The sequence below is a fragment of the Trichoplusia ni genome, chromosome 10 (assembly GCF_003590095.1).
Source record: "Trichoplusia ni isolate ovarian cell line Hi5 chromosome 10, tn1, whole genome shotgun sequence".
Lineage (NCBI taxonomy): Eukaryota > Metazoa > Arthropoda > Insecta > Lepidoptera > Noctuidae > Trichoplusia > Trichoplusia ni.
This window is the reverse complement of record NC_039487.1, coordinates 8,707,400-8,734,991: the sequence shown is the minus strand read 5'-3', so window position 1 is coordinate 8,734,991 and position 27,592 is coordinate 8,707,400. Positions and strand designations below refer to the sequence as shown.

The following is a 27,592-nucleotide window of genomic DNA, read 5'->3' as shown; positions in this document are numbered from 1 at the left end:
TATTATTATTACTCATTCATCATCAAGTGAATTCGGTAATCATTAAGAAATATTTAAAAATAACTTACATTGTTTTGATATCCTTGTTAAACTTCTGAACATTCTGAAACAAAAAAAAATAGGTAATGAAGTGAGTGATCAAGTTTTGATGGGTTATTGTGTTTAGGGTAAAATTGAGATGGTATTAGCGTACGCTTCTCTGGTCGTAGACAATGTGTCTTTGAGTAAGCCGCACGTAGGCGACGGCGTGTGATAAGGGAGCAGATCAATCATCCACTGGCCCTACCTGACCGGTGTCAATGAACTATGCCCAATGAGGGCCACCTGACACGATCCACTTTGGAACTTCGACACAGGTTCAAAACAAAAATTAGTATGCTAATAATATGAAAATGTTGATATTTAACTTATATCGTACCGCACCAGATAACCGAACGTCTAACCATTCCAAGAAATCGATAAGATTTAACATCGGCAGTATAAATAAAACTTGGAATAAATAACTCTAAAATCGTTGAACATAAATCTAAAAAACCCATTCCTGCTGCACCGCAGGGTAACATTTTTGGGTGAAATTTTCAATTTTGGCCAAAATTACCTTAAATAAAATGTCAGGGTCCATAATAATAGCTTGTTAGAGTGGTAATAATTTATCGATGGTGTTGACATGATGTAAAAAGATTATAAAAAAATTATGAACGCGTCAGGAGGTGTGTCTAAATGGGGGTTAATTTTCAATTTGGATTCGCCGGTGGCCTTTATAAATTAACTGATAGCAATTTAAATAAATTCACGTAGTTATGGTACTGAGAAATATACATAAATATTGAATATAGTGACTTGATTAATAATATTTTATGTTACCGATTAAAATTAATCGGAGACATGTGAAAGTCGCCGAAATGATTCGCGAACGTCTCTACTTGGGGGCGGTACCGAGAAGTTATTAATTAATTGCTTAACAATCTGACAATCATACGAATGTAAATACTTGTAATAAATTAACAATATGCACGATGGGTTTACTTAATTAATTCTTTATCGTTGAGGTAATCATTTAAATAAATAAGAATATGGATTTTTATTTATGTATTTTATATTTGGAACAGGTTTTGCTACTGGTTATTTGTAAATAATACTTTTATTTCAATTTGCAAAGTTGCAGAGGAGATATTGAAAAAAACAGGATAATGTGTTCGTCAACAGAATTTCATAACAAAGTTTGATATGTAATAGTAGGAAAGTATTATTAGGGTTACATATTAATTACATAAAAACACGTTTCATGTCAAGAGTGTCGTTAGTCAAATCAACGTGGGTAAACGACCAACAACACTTCAAACAATTGCGACCTCATCGGGTGCAGTTACCACGATTTTCAATTAACATTAAAACACCGGAACAAATAAAACGCAGCCTGGACAAAGGAGTTTATTGAAACCGCGAATATCAATGTAAAAAATGCGGTGGCAAACGAAACTAAACCTTGACTCAATACATGCCTTGAAAAATGACGCAATTTTGTTTTTACTGCTTTGCGGCGAAACACGTAATAAGGACTTGAAAGGGTGATGGTGAAAGACCTATTATTATTACTTTCATTATCGACAAAAAGCACGAATAACAATGCAATTAAACTATTCAAATATCGAAGCAAATACAGCCATCGATTTTCTAATCGATAAACGAAAGAAAATTCATAGCGCATTGCAAACATGATCACGAATTATTATTTAGAACTAAATACTGTATGGAGCGAGCGGCAATATCGATGAGATGATCCTCGATCATAAATCGATTCCATTACGATATTAATGACAATCGTAACTCTCAATCACAACTCGGATCAGCAAGCTCCGGTACGCACCTACATTATTGGTACTGCCTCCGATTAACGTCGACAGAATAAAATATTGTATTTATTTACGATTCAATAATTTATCTATGATAACATGATACAAGACTTTTTATTGTGCAGCCTACGGTGGAAAGTTTGAGTAGTTACTTTCGATAATTATAATGACAAAATTATTAAGTGAATAGTTATTTCATAAGGAATACAAATACGTTCCAATTCCCAATATTTTAATCCTTTAAAACGAGAAGTTTGATGGATCCTAAGAAGCTTTTTTTTTTAAAGTTTCTTAGTATGTAACACATGGACACTTGCTGGCTGTACCAATAATGTAATGTAGCACATTATAAACAAAGGGTGAATATAAAGTATGTATGTATGTAAATCTGCCTTGAAAGTAATAATGGCAACATTGGCATTTGATTTTACAACAAAAAAAAAAGTTTTTGTGGAAATATATGAAAAAGCAAGAGTTTATAATCAATTATAAGTTGTGACAAACATGAATTCGTCAAGTCTCTCATCGAAACAACATGTGGCGTTGCAATTTGAGTTGTGCCCACGATTTAAGTTCACGCAATCGAAAGAAGTCGTTAATAAAATAATCAACAATGCGATTCAATAAATCGTCGATTGCCCGCTGACAAAAACCATACGACACGACAAGACATTACTTACATGTGTCCTACAAGGCAATAAATGTAAGTTTGTCATTTTTACGACACACTACATGTACGTACATTTGCAAACACGGAGGAGGGGAGGTAAACCACCTGCGGGGATGTGACGGTATTGAGATGTATGCATTTGAAAATAAGCCATTCTTAGAGATAATTGTACAAGATCTATCAGAGGTAAAACAGTAAAAAAACAACATCTGTAATCGTGCCATAGCTCTGATTGAAAAAAGACACTATAATCTTAACCTAAACTAATTCACACTAATAGCAAACACATCAAGTGAAGTACTAAACAGATTGACAATCGTTAAATCAATTTATCATACAAAACGGAGCTCTGCATAAACAATCCGGCTGGCCTACAAAAAATAAAACGTTAAAGCTCGAGGACCTCCCATCAAATTACAAGTGGCAAGCTCCGGACTTATCTCACGATCGCGTGTCGACAAAACGAATAACACCTTCGCATGCTTCGATCATATTTGACAAATGCGAGGATCAAATAATCGCAAATACGTTTTAGCGAGCACGCAATAAATATTCAACCCTACATTATAAAATCATAAGAGCAAAAACTGTGTGGCAACAGGATCCGCAAATCATGCGATACTGATCGGAATATGTTAAATAATGATGTAGATCCACTGGTAAATAGAAGACAATAATTTATCAAGTCAAGGAAGAAACTAAGTATCGAGATTTAAACAAATTGAATAATAGTACAAATTGAAGAACGTCGACACAATGCAATGTACACAAAACGATGTAGACATTTCGCAAAATTGAAACGTTTTGGGTGAGTCAACTCTATGCTAGAGTATTAAATTTCAATGAAATGTTCAGGGAACAAATCTAGTCGATACCGAAGAGAATTTACGAGGTTACACAAAGGAGCTTGTAGCAGCTTATCAAGAGACAAACGCCAAATAAGTTTTGTAACTTTCTCTTGTCGATTCACGGTAGTAATGCTTACTGGCTACTTGTAATTCACGTGTCACCGGAGTACGATGCAGATGGTACAACATAATCACATGTGGTTATCGAACCTGGTTCAAAGTGGATGGCATAACTTCAACTGGAAAATAAGCCGGTGTAACAGGCTCAACGACATCATCTTTCTAATTTCATAATCGGCTAATTATGCACAAAGAAAATTATTAACCGGCGTGCGACACTAATTATTCGGAATCATTGTATAAAGTTAAGTGACAAAAATTTACTAGCGCCACGGTCTATAAATCATTTATAGGGTAACTGTTTCGACATTTCAAAATAAGCAACGTCATCGTTCTGTTTTAAAGTTGTTAACAATTTTATTTGAATGGTCTTAGAGGTTATATTTGTTTGTGTGAATTTCGTGTGCATTTGTGGCTACGTTGCGTTGTCATCATGTTGTTTTTGACAATCATCTGATCCGTTACGTCGTTTATTCCAATGGTAATGATGGCATAATTGACAGAGGGCAACTATTGTCCTATTGTGTTCTATTGATATTACAGTTTTGTCGCCTTGTAATGGCTGAGCTTTTTGTATTGTTTTATGGATCGTTACTAGTCCGTTCCTTTTTGACACCGAGTTGTCTGCTGCGGTAAATTTAAAAAGGGTGGAGTTGACTCATTCAAATTTGTGACCTGTCTGAGCCTACTTTCGCTATTCTAGTAACGAGACACGGTATCGAAGCCCGGCTTTAAAAATAACATTATTGTTACTTCCTTGCCGATAACTATTTAATTCATTGTTTTGAACCCAATTACATGTTTATTATAGGGTTTGATTAAGCATTATAAACGGTGTCACAAACATAACCCTCGTTACGATAGAATATTGAAATAAGACATAAAATTTAACAATGTAATTGAGTAATGATCAAAAAAGCATTCGGTGTCAAAATAATTGATATGTGGCTGACTTCTTATATATGCGGGTTCTGTCAATACGAAAAAAAAACATTGAACAAGTTGTTCATCTAATTTAAAACCAAGATCGTCATGCACGATAGGGGTTTCAATAAGACTAATCAACTAAACTTTTATGACCACACAACATGTAGGCGGCAATAGAAGTAAAGTAAAATATTTAATCTCCTGTCTATCTTTTTACTTCGCCATGTTGAATTGGCATAAAAATAAACTTTTAACAAAAGAGAACCCGGTATCAAAACATCGCGCGAAATGCTGAACATATAAAACGAAAAAGGTACGACTTTTATAATCCGTTTCTATATTCGTTTCGACCGATTAATCGAATGAAAAGCCTGTGTATCGTATCTCAGGGGCATTTATCGCGCCTAATTGCGACCACCGCGCCGAAATTCAGTTTGAAAACGTACTGGGTGGCTTGATGGGCACCGATGATACTCCACGTAACCCAACGTTTCGTAAATTATGGGATAATGAAAACCTCTACCAAACAACTAAAAATCGATTATGACGACGCATAAGCGTCATACGACCTTTAACGTATGCTGAGGATAATAATATGTCCTTCTTATGTTAGGATAATTTTAAATTTGGTTTTTGAACTGCCTTTTCAATCTATTGCTGTTATAACCTGCCTCATTGTGTATTTTCTCCTCTTTCAGATGTTTGTGGGACAGGGAGTTACTCAATACATCTTGAGATATTTTCGAGTAATCTTTCTTTTTCTCACCTCAAATGCAGTAATTGTGTGGTACGTAATCGCATACTTTATATGCGAGAAATATCGAAAGGAGTTACCAAATACAATACAATACTTATAAATCATACAAAGTCGTAAATCAATCAAAACTTCAAAACCAAATAAAGTAGCGTGAAACATTTTTTTCACCATGGAGTCGCATTAAATTATTTCTGATTGTTACATATGGACTTACAATGACTCAGTGAAACTTTAGAACTGCACTGCCTAAGTAGGCACAAACTTTAAATACATACGTCTTTTGTTTCTTCGAACCCATGATTTACTGTATACTTTCATGGATTGAGCCATAACTACAAAAAGCCGCACATTACGTAAATTAAACAGTAAAAAACAAAGTTTATTTAAACAAAATTATGGATGTTTTTACGTTTCTTCCTTAACACTAAATAATTTGCATAAATATCGAAATTATTTGTATCGTAAATTCGAACATACGTTTGGATAACTTAATGGTCACCCTACACGATACCGCTCTTAATGTGTAACAGAATTAAAAACGTTTTGTCCATGTTTTTCTTTTTACTACCGGGCACGCGTGCACTTATTTTCAGTAATATTGTATTTTATGACAATCAAAGAGAACGGGTGTCCGGAATCAGCAGGATAATATACCAGTAATGGCATAAAAACCTTTCAGTTTGACCGGAACAAGGCTTAATAAAAAACAACATTCGGTCATTGGTACGCAAATGTTTTTTTTCATACTTCCGAATCAATACATGGTGTATTAACCCGAAAATACAATAAACATTTCGATTATTATTTCCCAAAAAAGGTATAAAAACTTAATACATACTTATGTGTTTCCGAAAACCTCGCAATATTTTGGATTGTGCGATAAAGTATTTTGTAAAATAAATGGATCGTTTACGATGATTTGCTGGTTATACACACATTGAACATGTGAACATCTATACTTTAATAAAAGAAAAAAAGAAGAAACTTTATATTATCATACATACGTAATTATTTTAAAATATGGTTATAAAAGTAATGATTTTCATCGTAGCCGTGGTTTAAGGAAAAATAAGGATTGCAACGCGTTGCCATAAACCAACACAAAAACGCGAATGACGTAACATGGCGGTTCAGGTTTAGTCAGTAAAAGTCTGACACTACCCATTCCCTCCCTCGAAGGAGTGGGTGTCCATGAGGATTCCCCCGCCTTAGATAAAAAAAGGAAACCATTAGTTTTGTTCATTATTATTTCAGAATTCAATACCACAGAAATCAACGGCAACCATATCTGTACCTACGCTTGGACTTCAACAAACTTCAAAGCTTACAACATTCAAAATTGATTTAAGAAAACATTTTGTACAATCATAAATGCTCAAAGGATGTGTCAAATTACCGTAATGGATATGAAAGTAACTCACTGTCGGGTATCATTAAACTTTAAACGTGTGCATAATAATAAGTGTTGTGCTTACTATCGGAGGCGGCGATCTTTGTTAATAACCACCAAAATATCATCTGACATGACAACCGGACGACAAGCAAACGTAACCAAGCAAACGTAACCAAGCGAAAAGTTACCGCCATTCATAATACTTATAAACAACTGATAAAACAAGGAACAAGAATTCTCGAAATGTAATAAAATCACTTCGGAAATTAAAAAGATGGCTAGAACAATAGAACAGATTTGTTTAACTATATATATGTAAGATCAAGTGGCTCATGAAGATATTATAAACAATAATTTAAGGTAACGTTCGAGGAGTGAATTGAAAATGAAATGCCTTTACAACTAAAATAAAAATTAAATGCAAAATAAGCTCATGAAGTACTCCATCGGATCTTTTCAACAATATTTCCTTGGTATCAGATCAAAACAAGACAGTTAAGAAAGCTGATTACACGGTGCTCCCACGATCTCATGCCCCGGCTTGTGAAGTACGAAACTTGGCGCGTACGTGTCAAAAGATGTAATTATGAAGAAATCCAATCAGCGGCGGCGCGAACTTGCGCATGCGACGACGTTGATTGAGCGATAAATTTATTGAAGATAAATCACCTGGTCGCGACAAATCGGTAGCAACAACGAACCTTTGTTAATTTTAGGCGGCGAAACGATACCTATACAAACCGTAATTCGCCGCAATTCGGTGCGTGGGTGTTCAATAACATCAATAAGCAAAGTCATATCTAAACAAATGAATGTACAACATTAGCCTTATTTAAATGTCCAATGAATATCAACACGGTGCCTTTAACTAACAAAAGCCTCTCATTACTTACATTGAGTACAATATTTACGAGACTACTCTCATTTAATCCCAATAAACATTTTTTTTTAAATTGGACTTTGCTGATACACGATTCAGATTAATTTCACCGAGTGGCGCCATCGTGCCGCCGTGTTTCAGCTCATATTCTTGATTCAGGACCTCACGCGTGACTCAAGCGAGTGGCGTAATAAGTACAATATGATGCCTTTTCACTTATATATTTAAAAATATTATTGTTACATTGGAAATGAGAACGTCGAGTGTCCAATATCCAGCCAATATCAACACAAAGAGCAAACATAAGCCGAGACTCGGAGTACAAGTCGAGAAGTTAAAGACGGTTTGAGGAAAAATATATCACACGATACAAGCTATTCAACGCAGACGATCCCGCAGGCGACTGCAATAAATTCAACGAAATATACTCTTTGATATCCGTCGACAACGCGACTGAACAAAACATCATACAAGGAGTTTTAATGTCACTTGTGAATATTCTTATGAATAAGCACTGGCAGATGAATCTATACACGACTGTTGAAATACGACGTCTCCAGCGGCCAGACGGTCAATATAAAGCAGATATTATGGTATTGTTGTAGGCGTAGTGATGGAGCGTCAACGCACTCCTATGAATAAAAATATAACCTTATATGTACATTCAAGGATACAACTAAATAATATTATGTTAATCTAATACGCATAAAACGCAAGATATCAATAAATCAAACAATTTCACACTGCATATTGCATAGTGAAATGCCTGCGGCGGGTACAGCACTAAACAGACTGACTAATTAGACGCACTAGGCAACAAAGGGCCGTCAAACGGATTAACTGTTCGGTCGTGTTAAAGGAACTTGAACCTTGTGTGCGAGGGTAAATGTAGGAGAGATGTTACAGGTGTGGTGGCAAGTGTACGTGTGATGGCGGCGTACGATAGGCCGCCCACGCGCAGGCGCCTCGCCGCGAAATTCGTGAGAAGAGCTGCGCCGGCGCCGGCGACTCTCAAACATAATACGACTACGGTTTATGGGTGAAGTTTCTACGGTATCTTAGTACTCTTTCCGTGACATGAAAACAAGAAGGATATATTTATAGCGCCTTTATTTTTATCAGACGTAATTTGTTTCGTGTATTAAGAATTATAAGTGAGCGGAATATATTCATCGAATTAATACACATGGTCAAAGATGACGCATAAATATTAAATGATATTTAAGCACGTATTGTCTCAAGCATCTTTAAACATATTGTGAATGCACACGCACTGCATACAAAACAGTTATAGCCATTTAATCGTACAATTACATCACAAAATTACATGTAAATCCTTAAAAAGCGGGCCATCCTGATTCACGTCGAAGAAATCACATCGGAAATGTAGCTACAATACTCGGAATTCGCAATCTCAAGTTTAAATCACACTTCATAAAGAGTTGCAACATCGATGTTTACACTTTACATGCTGAACGCACCTTGTACGGTCATCGTTACAGTAAAATGTGGTTACAATCAGCCAGTATTGTTCATATTCGAAAATACATTTGTACAAAAATTACCGTTAAGTTTTAAGCAAAGCTTTAAATCAATAGTCTATATAACACGGCGATTCTCTTCAATTTCTTTCGTTTTAAATTATACTGTAGTATCCTATAGAGTATTGCGAAAAAATGACTACTTAAATACAAATATCCATAAATCAAGAGCCCACATTTTGTACAGCGAGCCCTAAGAAATGAACCGTCATAATTTCATTAAAATCATATATGTACATACCCAAATATTAACAGTTGCTTAATAACCAACTACGAGCACTACCTACAAACATTATAATTCAACGTCAAATATCCTAACCGCAAAATAAACACTTAAATATTCACTATTGGACTCGCAAAACTAACCGAATACATCAATAATAAAAAATATGAATTGACTAATTAACTGAAGACCTCTCGTAAGTCAACAATGTATTATATTTTGACAAATTGTTATTTACTTTCAATCGAATTACATTTACAACTTAAAAAGTTTATGATAAAATGATTGGTCCTTTTATTGCAAGCTCTCGAAATGTTGAGACGTGGTTGTATAATCATTCATCATTTCATTGACTGCCTTTTTAAGAATATAAACTTCGTATATTATGTTATGTCTTATTTTGTGTTTTAATATTTTCTGGTTACAGGTTTTAGGAGAAACATTATTAATTACTCGAATTAACTATGTATATAAATCACTATCACTAAACACTAGTTGAACCAGTAGTCGAGGTTCGAGCCCTATCTCTGAGGTACAGCTTTCCGTTACAATCCGCATCACAACACTTTCGCTTATTAAAGAATAACAATAACAATAATCACGACGCTAGGTATTTTTTTTTTAAACAATAACAATAATCTAGACCCTAGATTCAATTTTTAATGTCCACCATAACGCAACGTGGTGTAGAGTTCAACAAAAGCATAACATAAAGAAGAGCACCTTTTCCATTTACATTTCATTTACAGACTTCCACCAATAAAGTAACAATTATCCTTTAATAACACGTTCTAGAGTACAAAATCAACAGCGGGCGAAGTTGCGAGCTTGTCGTCGGCACATCACCAGCGAGGCGTGCCGACACACCTCTCTATTACAGCAAAGTCGCAGGTGCTACAGGGCTACGTACACTTCATTAAAATTGTTCCACCTTTTATAAACAGTGTTACTACACGGTACAGCCTACCTATGAATGTTTTAAATGTTGATATTTATGTTATTTACAGAAATCCTGAGATTAAAGGGGGTTGTTCTAGTGAGGTAGAATCCTATACTTAACTTTCGTATTAATCCATATAGGTCTGGCTCTTTTTTAAGCTTTTTCATAAAAATCCCTTCTATTCTTTAAGTACCGGTACTTACGCCTGTTGCTTTAGAATATTGCTAGAAATTATCAAAATCTAATTTATTTAATAAAGAAAATTACAATAAGCGCAACGCACTTTTAATCCAAAACATAAATATGCGTCACAAAAATACGAATTACCGTTACACATACAAAGGAAATTAAAACAATAAAACTGTAACTGGCTGACGACAGGTTAAAAAATGAGATCCAAGATATGAAACGAATCAAAACCAATAAATTATTGATGAACAAGGTTTGCACGCGTGTAAATTGAATTAAAAGATAAGTAAGTACCGCATAAGTTGTAGAATTACAACCCACCGTCGTAGCGTACATTCACAATTAGCTCTGGAAATTAAAAAGCGCAGTACAATGCTGATGTTATTAACGTTATTGGAATGAAGAAGGCTATCGTAATAAAATTCAAATACTCATCTTCGGCAGTTTGTCACACCTACATTTTTTTATCTAGCCCACTTTGTTCCACTTCTATGGCAAAGGCCTGCCCAAAATCCTTCCACGATTCTCTATTCCGGGCGACATGGAACCAGCCCGGGCGGTAAGCGTTAAGATCGTCAAAAAAGGAATAATCAAGATAGATTTCTGATCCTAATATTTTGACTCTACAAAATACTAAACGGTGGAAGTACTACCTAGTGATTTAAAAAATATCAACTTTCAGGAAATCAAACGATCAAGCCCGAGTCTGACTCGCGACAATAAAAGTTCAATACGGTTAAAGAAAAACAACGCGATTGCGTGACACATAACTTTGATTGTATCCACAAATTTATCTGCCACCCAAGCTATTACGGTCCATGTATCCGGGTGCGGAACCCTAAAAAATATTATTGACAGGTTGTATCATTGGAATTTAAATGTCACTCGTTGAGAAACATCTGAAGCTGACAATTTTATACTCTCAAATGAATAATATTTGAACAACTCCATCATGTTCTTAATGAAAACATAATATATTTATCATCAAACTACTACACAAAAACAGGCTATGCTTCATTAGCCTCATTTAAATTATAAAGCAATTATACGTCACTGGCTACATAACTTATTCTAATGTTTTATGATTTACGTGACTCAGATTATTTCCTAACTAGCAAAATATGCAGTTTGAATAAAGCAATAACATGAGAAACCATTAAAATATAAATTAATGGCGCAATTATGTATACGTTAATTAATTAATTATGTGACGACGATGTTCAATCAACACGGAGTTAAAAATTAGCTGACAAACTTAATAATGAATATGTATAGGAATTTCTAAAAAATAATAAGCAAAGATCGTTTTTTACGATGTGGCGGCAGTAAAAATGTATACAGTCTATAAATTATTTAGATAATAAAATATTTTAAAGAATGGTAGAATTCAAAACATTCGCTGAACTATGCTGTATTTGTTCATAATATAAAACAACAGAATTCATTTAACAGACAACGCAAAAATTGAATTTAAAAAATGCAATGATATACTTTACATTATACAACGATTTAAACCAACTGTTATATAGAATAATGTCGTTACTTTATTACAAGGAAGTAGAAATTATTAAGCTATAACTTGCTTCACATAAATTAATTACGTTCACAAAAATGACTAAAAATAATAACTCACTAACAAAAAAGTGACGTACGAAATTATTTTTGGAAAATCATATTAAAAAGCCGTTAATACGTGTGATCAATTACTTGTAGAAGACTAAAAAACAATGGGCCTCACATGAATTATTCGATGAGGAAGTACCCGTGTACCATAACTTTATAAGGTCATAAATCAAAACCAAATTCCGACCGAACATCTTAATTTGCATCGCTGCAAGCCAACCGGTGACACTAACGATCCACTAACGAAAACAGCGGAATGGAACTATCAATTTTTGTGTCCCCAAAAGCTTCATTTAAAAATCCGAACATCGCTAAAGACATTTAATAAGTGTGACAAATGCCACGACCATTAATTTTCAATCATAGAGTCTTTAGAGTTAATTAACTGAGCCCAAGCTGAGTGAATTACACGTATTTTATATCTAAGCTAAACTTCCAACTTTCCTTAAGAAATTGTTATTTCGCGTTAATATGCTAATTAGCTTTCCACCGTTAAACATTCATAACCATAATCAAGAAACTACTGTTGACAATACCGTAATTTTCTATAAAACATAAATCGATAAATTGTTTATTAACTTTGGAATGCAATAAAATAATCACCGGTACGATGGCACTTAATCACCAGCTGATATCTTATTTAGGAGGGAGCTAATGAGGGACGTAGATCAAATTCGGGTAATGATGACACGTGTAGATTTATCAAACACTTTCGATCCACAACTTATGCGTGGTGATTAGGGTATTCGTGTTGACATAATGGCCCGGGCAAACGGAGTCAAACGAGACTATCATTAAAAGAGAAACAATTTAATGCTTACTAAATTAAAATTGAAAATCTGATGTTGTCGCAATGGTTCTTGATAAACTGACATTACTATGATATCAGATCACAATTATAGACTTTAAAAACAAACAAACTCACCATGCTGCGCTTCAATAGGTACAAGTATGTACGTGACCACAGAAAAAACGAAGCCAACACGCATGAGAATCAGTGCCAAACTCATGAATAAAGTCAGTCATCAAACAACCGCAGCAATAATTAATACAGTGTTATTCATGGCGTGGTAGCGATGACGAAACGCAAAGAAAGCACGCTGCAAACTGAAGTCCACACGGCGACATCAAGATGTGGAGATGCCTCATAAGAAACAAAAGACAATTTTCGAGAATTGTTTTCGTATACTAAAATACGTTGAAGCGTCAAACGATATGTTAAAATACGCTAACTCTTTGTTCAAGAAAAAACTATCGTCTATTGTTTTCAACAATGTGTCAAATCTCAAATACTTTTACAACTTTGATCAGTGATTGTAAACAGAAAACTATGATCCTGCTATATTCAGGCAAATACAAACTACAGATAAACTGTGACAGATATTATGTCGCATCCACGAAGGGATTACAAGCAAATCGGACCACTGCACATTGTATGTTAAATGGTACGCCATTAAAGGGAACGGCGCTTAATAAACACATTACAGTGCAATATTAGGCGCGAGCGCAGAGCCGACGTGATTAAGCGTCAAGAACGTGGGAACAGACAGAGAGAGAGAACGATGAAAGGAGATAGTAATTGCGACAAACAAATAGACATAATTTGAGCGATATTTCATTTGGTACAAGTTGTGTCCTAGCTGTTAAGATTCGTTTAAGTTCTAGCGTACATAGAATTGCTAATTGTTTAATTATAACGCTAAGCTGTGCAAGTTTCATATCATATGAGTAATTATTCAATGCATTCAATTTAGGTATTTGAGTAAAGTAGTATAGGACTTAGTTCATTTAGACATATAAAAAAAACTTCGGAAGCTCTGAATTAAATGATAAAATCAATTCGTACAACTGCCATAAAACCAAAGTACAGATAGACGCAACGAACAACACCGGCATAAAATATCAAAATACCATAACGAAAACACTAAAACTAGACGTGCATTGAGCGTCGTCACCACACAATAGATGCGAGCTTTTATGAAAATATCAATAATAGTATTCAACGTAGTTTAGTGCGCTATTAATGCACCGAGCGCTTGCAGACAAATTCAATTGACAGGAGCCTCCGCCAGAGCCCCAGGGTGTCCCTCGTTTACATCTACCCGCCTATCTATTTACGCTGGTATTGGAAATAAAATTGAGCGGCGAGATTGCATAGGAACTCTCAAAGGATGCGATCGAAACTTTATGATCCGATTTTATTGTTGTCATCGACACTGTCGTCTTTATAAACGCCGCAACATTGCGGTAGAACCCTTTCAATGGACCGGAAAATTGAACGCTTAACAGGCTCGACACAGTGTGACCTGCAAGTTACATCGCACCTAGAGCTGTGGAATGAGTTTAGTGATAACATTATTGACATGTGTTTACAACGATATATTTTAATAAGTAGGTACACTCGAGGTTCTACGGTAACTCAGTGAGAAATAGCATTGTACCGTTGCACACAACTATTGTCGCATAGCTTAGCTTCAAACCAGATCGTTTCAATACGTTTATGAGATGCGTCCTAGTGGCGTTATCACAAAATATGATAGATCGTCGGGCGTGCGACGACGCTCTCCCACGCGGCACCACCGTGATTAATTATAATTCGAATTTTATTCAAAGTGAACAGCGGACAAACTACGATACCAATCAATAAACGGTTCCATACCGACGTCGGTACCGACACGATACCACAATTTACTATTGCCGATAGCTCGTATGAAGACGTCAAAGCTGGAGTGAATAACACGCTGAGATAGCGAGACCCGAAACAATGGGAACTTCATTTTCATTTCGATACGAAATCATGTCAAATATAAAGGTAAAATGATCATAGAAAACCGTTTAATTCTTACAACAATACATTACAAAGAAGCATATAAGCTAACGACCTAAACTTAAAAAAAAAAACACAAAGTTAAACACGCAATTAATAAGTTAAGATATCAAACCATGATTTTACATCAAAAGACAGTCGCGGAAGGCAAAGCAAAATCCAACCGACACGCAATAAAATATACAAGAGTGTGTCATAATCCTCAACTAGTAGTAACATTTTAAATTGCGCAACAGGTTTATTATTCAATAAACACATTTGTATGTTCAAATTCCTGTGAACCGTGTGTTTTGATCATTAGCTTTAGATATTAGACCCCCACGAGTAAAGACTCACACTGAGTGAGAAATTGACGGTCATTTGACAATATCGTCGCTAGAATATATTCCACATTACCCGGCCAATATTCCATCGCATTATATTACCCAGGACTTCATTATCTCCTGGCGGTCGTTCTCACTACAAACTACTTGTGAATGAAGAGATCTTGTTTGCTGCTCATATAGTTTGTAAATAAAAACGTCTAGAATTACACTTAAGCTGAATTTCCTCATGGCGCTTTGTACATTTCTCATATTACCTAGGTAATCCTGTTAATGATTGCAAAGCCCTTAAATATGCTCAGGAATGCAGTCTTTTAAATAATGTTAGACAAACTACTAAAGTTCAGAGAAAATCGTTACGGATTAGCAATTAAATCATTTTAATGTAAATAAAATGAATGAGCTTGTTAGGCTTCATATTTAGCAAGAGTGAATGATTCTCCATTAACCTTATTACATGTTTAAATTACAAAGCCGCAGTCCGATTCGTGGGGAAGTAATAACGTCTTATAAACGCAATAAATCATAAACACAAGCTCACAAGCGCCACAAAGATAGAAACGACACGCATCCTCGTCTCAGGATAATAAATAACATCCAGTTCTCGCTTTCAAAGTGAGACCGGTGAGCAATAAGTCGCGGACGGGTCAGAGGTGAAGTGAATAAAAAACGGCCAACAATTAAATAGCGTTCTTGAAGGTTAATGAGCATAATAAATATGTTGTCGGCACCGCAGCTGCGGACAAACAAATGCATAGTCCCGTCACATGTGAAGAGGGTTCACGTTATAGTAAAGTCGCGGCCGTGTGAGAAGGCCCCGGCTCGCCTGACTGGCAAGTTCATTGTCGAGTCGAGACACTTCTACGATGTATTACGAACGTGACACATTTATTAAAGAAAAGAAACGGGGTTAAACAAATATTAGACCGGCCAGTAAAGACACCGAGTTAAATATATGGTGAATCGACTTTATTGAAATATGTAAACGTTTCTACACGTTTGGGCACACTAATAATACAGTCCTATTATTCGTCGAGTTAATCTAATAATTTATTATGGTAGGAGTTGGAAGCAACCTATTTTTTTATTGCTTAAAGACTTATTTATGAAAACAAACTTCAGAGAATCAGTCAAATACATAAAGTTAAACAAAATAAAATCTTTATTAGTTTAATCTCTTAATTTATTGTACAAATAGCATTAAAGGCCGTTTTTTTTTCAATGGTAATGTTTGAATGGATTTTGTCATAAAATTATAATTAAGTACCAAAATGTAATTCTAACCAAGACGCATAACAAAAATGCTGCGTGTTTAATTAAAAATCCCCAAAACATGAGCATAATGGCAAGCATCGTTGCAGAAATCGCCCCCGCAAGGGTTTGCAGCATTCCACACGACTGCCCCAGACGGAATCATACCTGCGTTTGATTTATAACGAGGAGGGGACACGGGAACTGCGGGTGTGAATTCAATCGGCGAGCTTGAATGTCCCGGGGCAAACGAAGCCAGTAACCATGATCTCTGGCATAAAAACGGACACCTTCCACTTATTCATTTAAAGAGAACGACAGGAGCGAAGGATAGTGTCAAGTTACACTGGTAGGGGAAAGGTATCGCAGCGGGTAGCTTTAACTGCTGGCGCCTCGGACAATACCAAGCACCTTCGTGACCACTGACTATTATGAGTTGCGGCTTTTATAGATTTTTTCCGATATTCTTTATAAGGAACGTGACTATACTATTTAACGGACACCGCAGACAGCTCAATATGGATTTTTGAATACGTAATCGATTTATTTTTGTGCGTGTATGTCTAGGTCTATTCTATTTATAAAAGCGAAAAACTTCGTACCATGGACTCAAACATTTTGAGGGCAATTGGTACACCATGCAAGACAAACCCGTTTTAAATAATAACACGGAAGTCTCCATTGATAATTTGATTAACATCTGCATTGCGACGGATGTCTTTAAGTACACGAAAAAAAATGCATTACCACAGTCATGATTACATCTTTGTTGTGTTTCACAAAGTTCAGCTAAATACATAGTGTGAATTAGACAAGGCTTGCGAACGCACAACCTGTCTTGAGACTCGGTGGAACTTTTACTGCATTTGATTTAGAGAACATTTTGGTACGAGGCAACAGTTAGAAAAAAGTTGTGAAGGCACAAAATCAACAGGGACGTATTAACACCAGCCGGAAGGTAGAAATCCGTGGGTGTTCTTAACCAGTTGTATTTTTGTATGCACTAACTACCGCAAGCATATTTGGTAATAGATGTGAATAAGAAAAGTAGAGATGTTGATTTTACTGTTTTTATCATTTATCTACACATGAATGAATTATTAATATCACTGAAAGTAAAAAAAATAAGTGGATTAACACTCGCCAATGAAAACTTTTCAGTTTGGAAAAGAGAATACCTTGACTATAACATATAGGCATACACCTCTGTCGCCCGGTTAACGGTTTCTCCTTGCTCTTGTTCTATGCTTATTTGTTTGACTTTATGCAACACCAATAAATATTAAAATAAAATAATTAAATTAAGGTGAGAAATATTTTATGTTGCTGTGTTATTCGAAATTGTATTTACGATCGCAATGAGAATGCTAATTACTAAAGAGATATATTTTGAGGCAACGTTGATGACAAAAACCATCGACCAAATACAAATGAAAAGCTGTTTTAATTAAATCCTAAAATGTAAAATGAGTCACAAAAGAGAACGGGGCATTTACCTCTACAGCAACCAGGTTATAAAACCCAAAGGCCCATGCAAACAAAATCGAGATAAAAAGCTAGTAACAAATAAAACCAATACACGAAGGTAATTCGAGGCCACAAAGACAGAAGCGACAGTACAAAATCTAAACACAACCCAAAACCGAGTTGCACTTAAAAATGCCTTAAACACACCGGTGGCTGACCGAAACGCCGCCCTCTGTTCTAGAGACGACGGCAAACAATACGAAGATAGTCGGTAAACAAATGTAAATGACCGAAATGTGAGCGTCATGTTTGGCATTCCCATAAAGCAACGTTAACACGTCATTAGAAGTAATGATGGCGTGATTACAGAGTGGGAGCGGGTTGAGCGATGTTCAGGTGATTGCCTGCTTACTGTGTGGTCTTGTGCACCTTTACAAACACCCGGGCTGGGAGGAATTACTACCACGTGGCGCTCCACTAACTTTGCCGTGATTACTAGATGCAGGATATCAGTACAGAATTATTGGTGTAATTTTAAAAACTCATATTATTATAAATATGTAATATAGATAGAAGTTCTGAAGCATGAGAATTTTAATGGCTTACAAAACCACCGTCAGCCAACTTTCCACTACCAGTAACATTGTAAGTTATAATTTTTTGTTATGTGTCCGTCTATTTATTGCTATTATGTTTCCAAAATATCTTTAACTGTGCCTTTTTTGTGAATGACAGCCTCCTTCATAACCCCTTCAGTAAATCATAGACAAAGAACAAAAATTTCAATATGGCTGCCGTACCCGGTCACTGGGAGATGTTATCGTAAAGCCATAGATAATTTATCGCTGAGTTATCATATGATCTGCGTAATTGATACGGGTACAATCATGGTGCAACGATGGGACTGAGACCGCAGCAATAAATTAATTATTCAGTTTACTTTAAATACTATACGTAAAAGTGATATGATGAATCACTGTTCCACGTTATTTCTAAAAGGATATCAACAAATCATTGGTTACCTTAAAGAACCACATTTTAAAGTTATTTTCGGAAACATAATAAAGCATCATCAATTCACAATAGCAAAGTTATTACTAAAGGTTTGAAATCCACAACACCTAAGATAACATCCTATAATAATGGACACTAAAAACGCAAGTGCACATTTTTACTATCTATGGCTTGGTGGTCCGTCCATAACAAATGTAGTACTGTAATAGAAATGCCACCGGGACGCGTATTGCGACAAATAGCGCCAATAATAATTCGTGGTATAATTCGTAGCTGGCGCGTGCGCCGAACAACCGTCACTGATTGAGGATCGCATAAACTGCGCCACCCACCGGCTGTCATTTGCATTGTACACAGTTGTTCATAATAAAGAGAGGATATCTCGAGAGTTGGGATCGCATGGTGGTCCTTTTATCCACTCTAAAATAAGGCCAACGTAATGAAAACTCACACTTTCTCCGCACAATAGCAACCACCATAAATTCCGGAGACTAAAATAAATCAATAAACAAAAGTGTGTCAATTATAATGGAGAATGTACGTAGATATGGGTTCAATTCGTAATTCACTTGTTACACACAATAAATTTTAATTAACTCTAATTGGAGGACGTCAAAGTGTTGAAACAATTAAAATGTATTGATTTAATGCTGGCTAGGAATATTTTTATTTAGTTATGCATATTTAACTGTAATTTGGAATAAGTATAAATCTTATAAAATCCAGTAGTGAGTGCAGCCCTTGTTTATACCGTGGACAATTAAACGCAGCAATCGGCAATATATCACAGCGCAAATTGGCAATCAACGGGCATTGATTAGCAGGAGTCGAGGCGCACTGGCTTCGCAGTCGGGGTCCCTCCAACTCCACCACGCATATAACCCTTTATAAGCACGGCGAGGCGCCACATAATGCACACATTAATTAAATGTCGAGCTTAATAATCGTATATCAATTTCCCACAGACCGCTTAATGTCAACACCTCTTTAACAATGACTAACAATCTAATCAAATAATTTAAACTGGCAAAATAAATGTGGTCATAACTTAACATGGTAATAGCAGCCAGGGCGTTACCATCACGATAATCGTGTCCAGAAACCGTCGCTGACATCACCGTAATGAGTCTATATGAGAAAAAAATAACACAACACAAACAGCGAATTTGAAACGATGACAGCACTACACCAACAATACGCTACACTTGACGCAATCATACGCATTACAGACACGACTATGTACGAATATTTAATGTTTACCTAACACATTATCACACCAAAAATGCATAGATCACAAAAACAATGTATTCCTAAAAAGCTATTTTAAGATCAAACAGCTCGCTAAATAAGAGGCCATTAACACTGCCCACTGCTTTCGGCGACGCAATCAATACCGTGCTAATCGACTTCACGGCGGACTTGATTTTAGCACATCGGTACTAATTACCAATTACCACGCGCCACGATCAAGACATTTGCTTAAGTACTTGGATAATGATAAACTAAGAACTTACTATCTACATACAACTAACCTTTTATGGAATAATAGTGTACAAAGATATTCCTTTTATTTCTGCAAAAACAAATAAGTACACACTGTATAGTTAACAGATGGGTTCCGAACAGCCCCTTAGCCCACTGTTTGACGCCAGCCGGAAACCAGACGGAGAATAAATTATTGCCCTCCCTTTGCCCAAATACAAAGAAGTCTCGTTTTTTTTCAGAATTTCTACGTATAATTGAGGTGTAATTTCGCGGACAATGCCAAACAATTGGGCGATCAAAACGTACCGGTATAGCGCGACGTAGGGGACAAAACGAATAAAGCTGAATTAGAAAGTTCTTTTGTCCAAGGTGTCTTCTGATGGTCATGATTTACGTCAATCTAAGTAAAGATTCCGTATGAACATAAATAAAGCTGTAACGAAATCTACAATATCGATAGTAAGGCCGAGTTCAACGTTTCTAAATCATTTAACAATAGCTTCGTTTTGGCGGGGATTGGAGCGGAACTACGACGGTTTCAAAGGATTATGGACGTCGATCAAACAGGCACAGAATTATGACTAAGTGGTCTTGAAACACCTTTGTTATTAATACTCGATTGGTTTCATTATTAATCACTCTATCCTTTACACTCTAATGAACATTAAACCTGGTGCGAGAACGTAAATAACCCGACCTGAATACAGTGGAGGTCGGTCTAGTTTTTAGTACATTTTACGAGCGTGTAACGCTATATCATTACATGCCGATAAACGATAAGTGCAACGTATTGGGGCTTTCGCTGTTGTCGGCTCAATAAAATAAACGGGCGATATCGACCTACATTACCACCCCGTGTTCCCAAGCCTGTCATCGTTTTATGACTTTTTTATTTGGCCTGATGGCCGGAGAAATGCAACACCATTCCCGATTCAGATTTCCACACCGATATTGAATAGTCGTATGCTATAAAATGGGTAAATGGATCGTTCTGGACCAATCACGATGCAATAAACTCGGTCATGTCTAAGTAACCAAAACACGTACCTAGGCAAGAAAATTTACAATATAAAAGTGCCATTTAAAAAAAAACAGCTAAACAACAAAAAGTTATAAAAAAATATGGTGGATACTCATGTAGATCATAAAAGGACAAAAACTGTAACTCTATACCGCAACAGATAGTTTGTAATAATCATGGCTTATTATGGCGTCCTGTCATAATAGTGAAAAGGTAAAACAAAACCAGACGATCATTTTAAAGAGAAAACGCCCTGCTTTCATAGCTGTTTCTGTTTCTGACTCAAATACCCCACTAGGACTCTCAACCACAACAGGGTTTACAGATTCAGAGGACCACACATATTATACTAAATCGGAGACGAATCCATGTTGACACCGATTTAGTTTCGTGGCTATAACCACCGCATAGCATGAACCTATTAAATCGATTAAAGATGTGAGATATCGATGAAAAGCATAAAATCGGATAATGTATCGCCGATTCACACCTTCACAGTAAAATCCGAAATAATCGTTTTAGTCTAATTGACACAGAATTTTGGTTTTGGGAGGTCTTAGTTCATCGATATCATGTTTTAGTATCAAGTCGATATGTTGCTGACTAAAACATATTTATAAAAGTTATAGATAAAGAATGGCAGATTTATTTTTAACCGCCCCAGCTCTTACGGGACAAAACAAAATTACTGCGAGTGCAGTAAGAAATGGCTTTAAACTTTACAATGTATGTGTGTGTGTGTAATGAAAACATAAGCGTACATCAAAGTCACGGACTAATTGTGTTTGGTCTAGAGATGATATCGTAAAAATATATTGCGAAAAGAAAATATTGGTAGCATGTTGAAATGTTTGACTGATTGACACAATGTGTTACGTCTGGCATCTGTTCAATACATTACTGATGAAAGCCAAAACACGACTCAAGATGGAAGTCAAGACAGATGAAAACGAAATCAGAAGGAGCACAGCGCCACAAGGTGATGAATCAACAAATACATAATTGGAGAACCGAAAAAGTGCCATCTGCTTCTTAGAAGAATAGTAAACGCCCTAGTAACTGTCACCATTCATCATAATTATAACAAAAGCAAAAAGCGTGACCAATCAAGCGACAAAGGTGTTAACTTGAAAACAAAATGCCGCAGAAAATAGTTTAGATACATATACACAACATTAAAGCGACAATACAGACTTAGTACAAACTACTTTAAAATTGTAGATATATCTAGGGCACGTAACAAAATTTATATGACACGATTAGAAATTCAATGTAACGATGGGAAAGCAAAGGTCGATAGTGAATCATAATAAAGTAACAGTTGTGGATCCATGAACGATATCAAATTACACCTACCGATTGCCATTAACGTAATACCCTTTATAACTCAAAGAGAACAAAACTATCCAAATTTATGACCAGATACCGTTGAATAAAGAAACGGAATCAAAGCGCCACGGATACCGTATAAAGGGCTATTTTTATATGAAAAAAAAAACATCAAAAGATGTATAGATAAAGAGAATCAAGTATTCATAGGCGTGCGAGGCACCCGCTGCTTTATCAAATACGGGATTAGTCCTTTCCATGTCGGGACCCGTTCCTTTGTAACAAACAAATATTATGACACGCAGTTCAGCAAATAAGCCGGTTGTGTGACAAAATTACATTCATTTTTGAGGTGTCACGTTTTTAAAGTTACATTTTTATCAACTTATTTTTGCTGGCTAAATAAATATTTACGATTTATAGAGCTTTTGTTGCAATAAAAATTTAAAACACAGATAATAAAAAGAATTAAGCTGTAGAAAAGTAGACAACATCAGACCAAGTCTCGTAGGGACAAATAGTTGGGGATTTAAGTGTGACTAATGGTATGCGAACAACTCTCGCATCAAGCTCTAACCGGCATAGTTGAGGAGGCCAGCTCGGCAATCCGCCCTGAATCGTGAGGGTTACGTATTGTTGGAGTTCCGGATTGCGATAATGAACTGCTCGTTTCATTCCGCTCTTTTATTACGACTGAACTTGGTTTCTGGTAACCTTAAATTATTCGATACAGCAATTTGATAGTACTTAAATGCAGAAGGTGTAGCAAGGAACGTTAATATACCAAATAGCATGAGGACTACCGACTACCTATAAAATTATTGGTAAAAAAAACATAATATTGTAATCGTATCTCATTAAAATACTACTACGTACTAACTTTACCAAGAACGTTTTGTTGACTGAAACAATAATGTGTCGAGTTAACAAACGAACAGTTTCAAGAAATAAGCCTGATGCGGCATAGTATTAATCTTTTCTGTCGCGGCTTTTGAAGGTTTTTCTTTGGTGGACTTAGTAGTACGCTAGAACTAGAATATTCTATAGAGCTTCCGAAGAGGAATTTGTATTGTAAAACCCCGAAAATGAACCCATTCTACTAAGATGTTGTTAGATTTTTTGTACCGCATCATCTTTAACTACATACGCATGTGCACTAAAGAGGAGCCGGTAAGTTGCCTCCATCGAGAGCTAAAAAAACGTCAAATTTGGGTCACGGAAATAATTCAGTACGCTTTTTCAATAACAGATCTCACGCATCGATCGATTATTGTACGATCTCAAGAGGCAAGCCAAACACTCTTCTGATATCGCAGCGATGCAAGCGCTATGCAGAACAAATTAACACAGATCGTCGAGAGACTGTTTGCTATCTAACTGTGGTACGGTCAAGTGAACGCCCAGGCAGACGGACAGTTATACAAACACGCATTGTGCGTCGCGCTTGTGGACTAATAATGCATTTCATTGTCGGCTTAGCTTCGCTAATGCAGGTGTACATGCTACCATTTAAGGTATAAACCATGTACCATTATAGAAACAAGCACGGTCTATTTAGTTAACCTGGGCGGCAAAGCCGCGTTAACTTTCAGCATTGTGTCATATAACAATAATTCGAAAAACAACTACATCCTGATAAAACCTTAAGAGTCGATCTTAAAAAACTATTAATTTCAAGATCCGTTACTAATTAATTTACGACACAATTTACACAAAATACTTAGTATATTTAGAAAATACGAACACAACTAATATTCCCAAAACTTTTTTATTTAGATTGGCACGCCATCTATGTCAAGGGTCTCGAAGTTCGACAGCAATTGCTGTTAACTAATCATAGATGTCACTGCAACTCATTTAAAACAATAAATTTATTTTTCATTATGTAAGCAAGCAAGTTGCGTCATCACAAATAATGTGGTATAATGAGTTATGCAGTGAATCGCAATTGCCAATAAATAAAGTATGATTAATATAAATCTGCTTATACCCTGGAACATCAGACAATGTTATCCAAGTTTTAAGCAGAAGAAAACTAAAAGATAATATTTAAATAATAAATAATTGTAATAATTTGAAATAAACATGTATAAACGCTATGTGCTTTCATCTTAGGTTTCCACAGCTCATCTTACCTCTTAAGGTTTTCAAGAATCACTTGGAAAAAATATAAAATGATGAATGTTACTTTTATGCATAGACTTCCCGCTAATATGTAACTAGACATAGTAGTAAAAAGTTAGGTGGATGTTTTCAAAGGTGAATGTTATTAACTATCAACCATCCCGGAAAACATAAACTTTAAAGTGATGTTCATAAGTGAGTCCTGCATTATTTGTTTCAGAAAAGCCTATCATGTTATTATCTTACATATATCTAATTATAATTAAGAAACACGATCATGTTTCAAAATCTTACCTACCTAACACATTGTTTGAAATGTTGGTTTAAGCACTGATGCCCACTACTACTACAGCTTAATCAATGAAACGTGTGTAGTACTTACTTTATTTAGAGGTACTTTAAAGCAGATTAGTCTGGTCCCTTCAATAATATTGCCACAGGCTTTGTAGGGAATCCATCTGGAATTAAATCAAAACATTTATAAACACACAAATCTCAATCTAAACCACTAGCTAATTAAAACACAAGTACCTGTCCGGTATACTAGGCATATTGGTGTACTTTTATTCAATGTCTGCAAGAGATTTATACATCAATTTTAGTGTTATCGTGTATTTTATTTTATTATGAATACATAATACATAATATTTTGATCAAACATAACCTAACAGTTCAGAAATTCAACGTCAACGGCATGTTGTCAATATTGACAGTGGTTAGTTTTCGATTACGTTATATTTTGATCGATACTGTTTTTAGTATACTTACTAATTTCACTACCTATATATACCTAAACCCATATGTAACATTCCAGTTTTGTGTTATGATGTCGACCGAGCAATAAATACTGCGGTGGAGCAAATACGAAACCAATTTTTTTAGTTCCTATTTCTTTTTTAGTATCGGCATCGATAAGATTTTATCCATGCGGAATAAAATCGTTATGGTGTCGTGCAACGCAAATATGATTATAATATGTTCCATCCAAAAATAAAAAAGCTATATGTATCATAGACACGGATTGATTTGATAGGCAGCTTTGTTGTTGTTTTGGAAATGTCTTGAATTTGAATAGTTGGTTGAATTTTATACTACACTTTTTAGAACCATCCATACATAACTAAATATATTTTACTCAAAAGTTAAACATTATGTAGAAATTTTATTTAATTACATTATTACAAAGAAAAATATGATATTTGATGTTTCAGGCATGGGGGTAATTATAGGTTAACTACTAAGAAGTTTGTATAATGATTCAAAAGAACTCATCAGTTCCGTTGCTATAGGAACGATATAATGAAACGAAATTGTTTAATCGAAGTGTCTGATGGTTTTGATAGCTTCCAAAAAAGAATTAAAGGTCCGTCCAATATTATCGAAACTAATTCGAAAATGTACCGAAACAGCATTTGGTATCGCTCGCTTCTTGACGCAGAGAAGACGTGTTTGAAAGAGGATAAACTGAAAAAGATTCACTACAAGTTTTTGGATGATAAAGAAATGGTTGAGGAGTATAATGTAGATACTCAAGTTTTATTGCGTAGAGCTTGGAAGGTGAAAGGGAAACTAGGAGGGGAAGGCAAGTGGGATGTGGAAATTGGAGACCCCATACCTAACGCTACACCTGCTGTGGATGGGCCTACAGCTGACATTGTAGAGAGTAAAGATCAGGTATATATTTGACCATACAAAAGCTTTGATATAAATGCCAGTTGCACAACTAAGATTAAAATGATTTACTCTTCTTACAGCCTATACTTACGCGGCGCAACACAAGAATAAACTTGGAGTGGAGGATTAGAAACTTGCCATATCCCATAGAAACATATTCTGTGACTGCAAACAATGATCAAAGATGTATAATAATAAGCACTACCAATAAGAAGTACTATAAGAGATTGCAAGTGCCAGAACTAGACAGATTGAATTTACCAATACAGCAAGCTAATATACAATGTAGTCATACTTTCAATACTCTAATTGTTGTGGTAAGTTAAACATTAACTGTCTAACTCAACTCCATAATTAAGTTGTGAGCTGCATCTCAAAATTTCCATTGCAATATTGGTTGGTACTAGCTTACACTTAGTAAGGGAACTAAGTGTTGCTTTATTAAAATCTTAAATTCTAATTGCATTTTATTTAATTTTCAGTACAAAAAACCCCAGCAGTTACTGGACATGGATAGAGAGTGGTATGAAGAGTTGAGTAAAGTGAAGCCTGTTAAAGATGTTCCCAATGATTGTAAAGCACAGTAACATTATATATTATGAATATGCAATTAAATTTTATTTCATCAAAACCTCCTGTTGTCAGTTGTTACTGTGGTATTTGACTAAATCTAATAATATTAATCTGTATAGTCCATCAGACAGATTGGCAAAAAAAAATGAATACTTAATCTAATGTATGAAGCTGAAGAGTTTGTTTGTTTGTTTGAACGCACTAATCTCAGGAACTACTCGTTCAAATTGAAAAATCGAGGAAGGTTTAGGCTCTATACCGACTCTATAACGACTAATAGGAGCGAATATACAATGGAAAATGTGGAAAAAACAGGGAAAATTATTCATCTTCGAGGGCTTCGGTTAAAAAATTCCTAACTTATATCTTCTAACCACGCAGACAAAGTCGCGAGCAACAGCTGGTTGCATAAACTATCCTGTTTTAATCCTGGTTATAAACAATCTGTTTATGAAGTTTTGTATATCTGTACAGTGGTTTTTGTGTGAAAGAGAAAAAACATTTACACATACATACTTGTGCATTTATAATAGGTACTAA

General features: G+C 35.5%; 2 protein-coding genes across 5 annotated transcripts in view; one reads left to right on the top strand and one right to left on the bottom strand.

The window, feature by feature from the left end:
- The window catches only part of LOC113498349 (RNA/RNP complex-1-interacting phosphatase), a 49,683-nt gene extending 24,171 nt beyond the window's left edge, over positions 1–25,512 (bottom strand). Inside the window, exons 1-4 of one of the 3 annotated variants that reach the window (XM_026878342.1) lie at positions 25,475–25,493; positions 25,337–25,379; positions 25,188–25,263; positions 69–103 (exon numbers count right to left, since the gene is read on the bottom strand). In XM_026878342.1, coding sequence (XP_026734143.1) covers positions 69–103; positions 25,188–25,263; positions 25,337–25,356 — 131 coding nt within the window. In that variant the 5' untranslated portion in view covers positions 25,357–25,379; positions 25,475–25,493. Of the gene's footprint in view, positions 1–68; positions 104–25,187; positions 25,264–25,336 lie in introns of all 3 variants that reach the window. The other 2 variants (XM_026878341.1, XM_026878340.1) reach the window with 2 other exon arrangements.
- Positions 25,513–25,800: 288 nt separating this feature from the next.
- LOC113498350 (protein DPCD) lies at positions 25,801–27,089 on the top strand. 2 transcript variants are annotated; one of them, XM_026878343.1, is made up of 4 exons: positions 25,801–25,879; positions 26,017–26,479; positions 26,560–26,796; positions 26,962–27,089. In XM_026878343.1, the coding sequence occupies exons 2-4, from the start codon at positions 26,105–26,107 to the stop codon at positions 27,064–27,066; spliced, it is 717 nt and encodes a 238-aa protein (XP_026734144.1). In that variant the 5' UTR covers positions 25,801–25,879; positions 26,017–26,104; the 3' UTR covers positions 27,067–27,089. The 2 variants fall into 2 exon arrangements, with proteins under 2 accessions (XP_026734144.1, XP_026734145.1); XM_026878344.1 differs by lacking the exon at positions 25,801–25,879 and having other exon boundaries at positions 25,921–26,479.
- The last annotated feature ends 503 nt before the right edge of the window (positions 27,090–27,592 follow it).

Bases quoted from the DNA above. Each gene is read 5' to 3' on its own strand.
- LOC113498350 (XM_026878343.1), top strand. From the start codon at position 26,105: ATGAAACGAAATTGTTTAATCGAAGTGTCTGATGGTTTTGATAGCTTC. The intron at 26,480-26,559 runs GTATATATTTGA...CTCTTCTTACAG, and splicing joins TTGTAGAGAGTAAAGATCAG to CCTATACTTACGCGGCGCAA. The intron at 26,797-26,961 runs GTAAGTTAAACA...TTTAATTTTCAG, and splicing joins TCAATACTCTAATTGTTGTG to TACAAAAAACCCCAGCAGTT.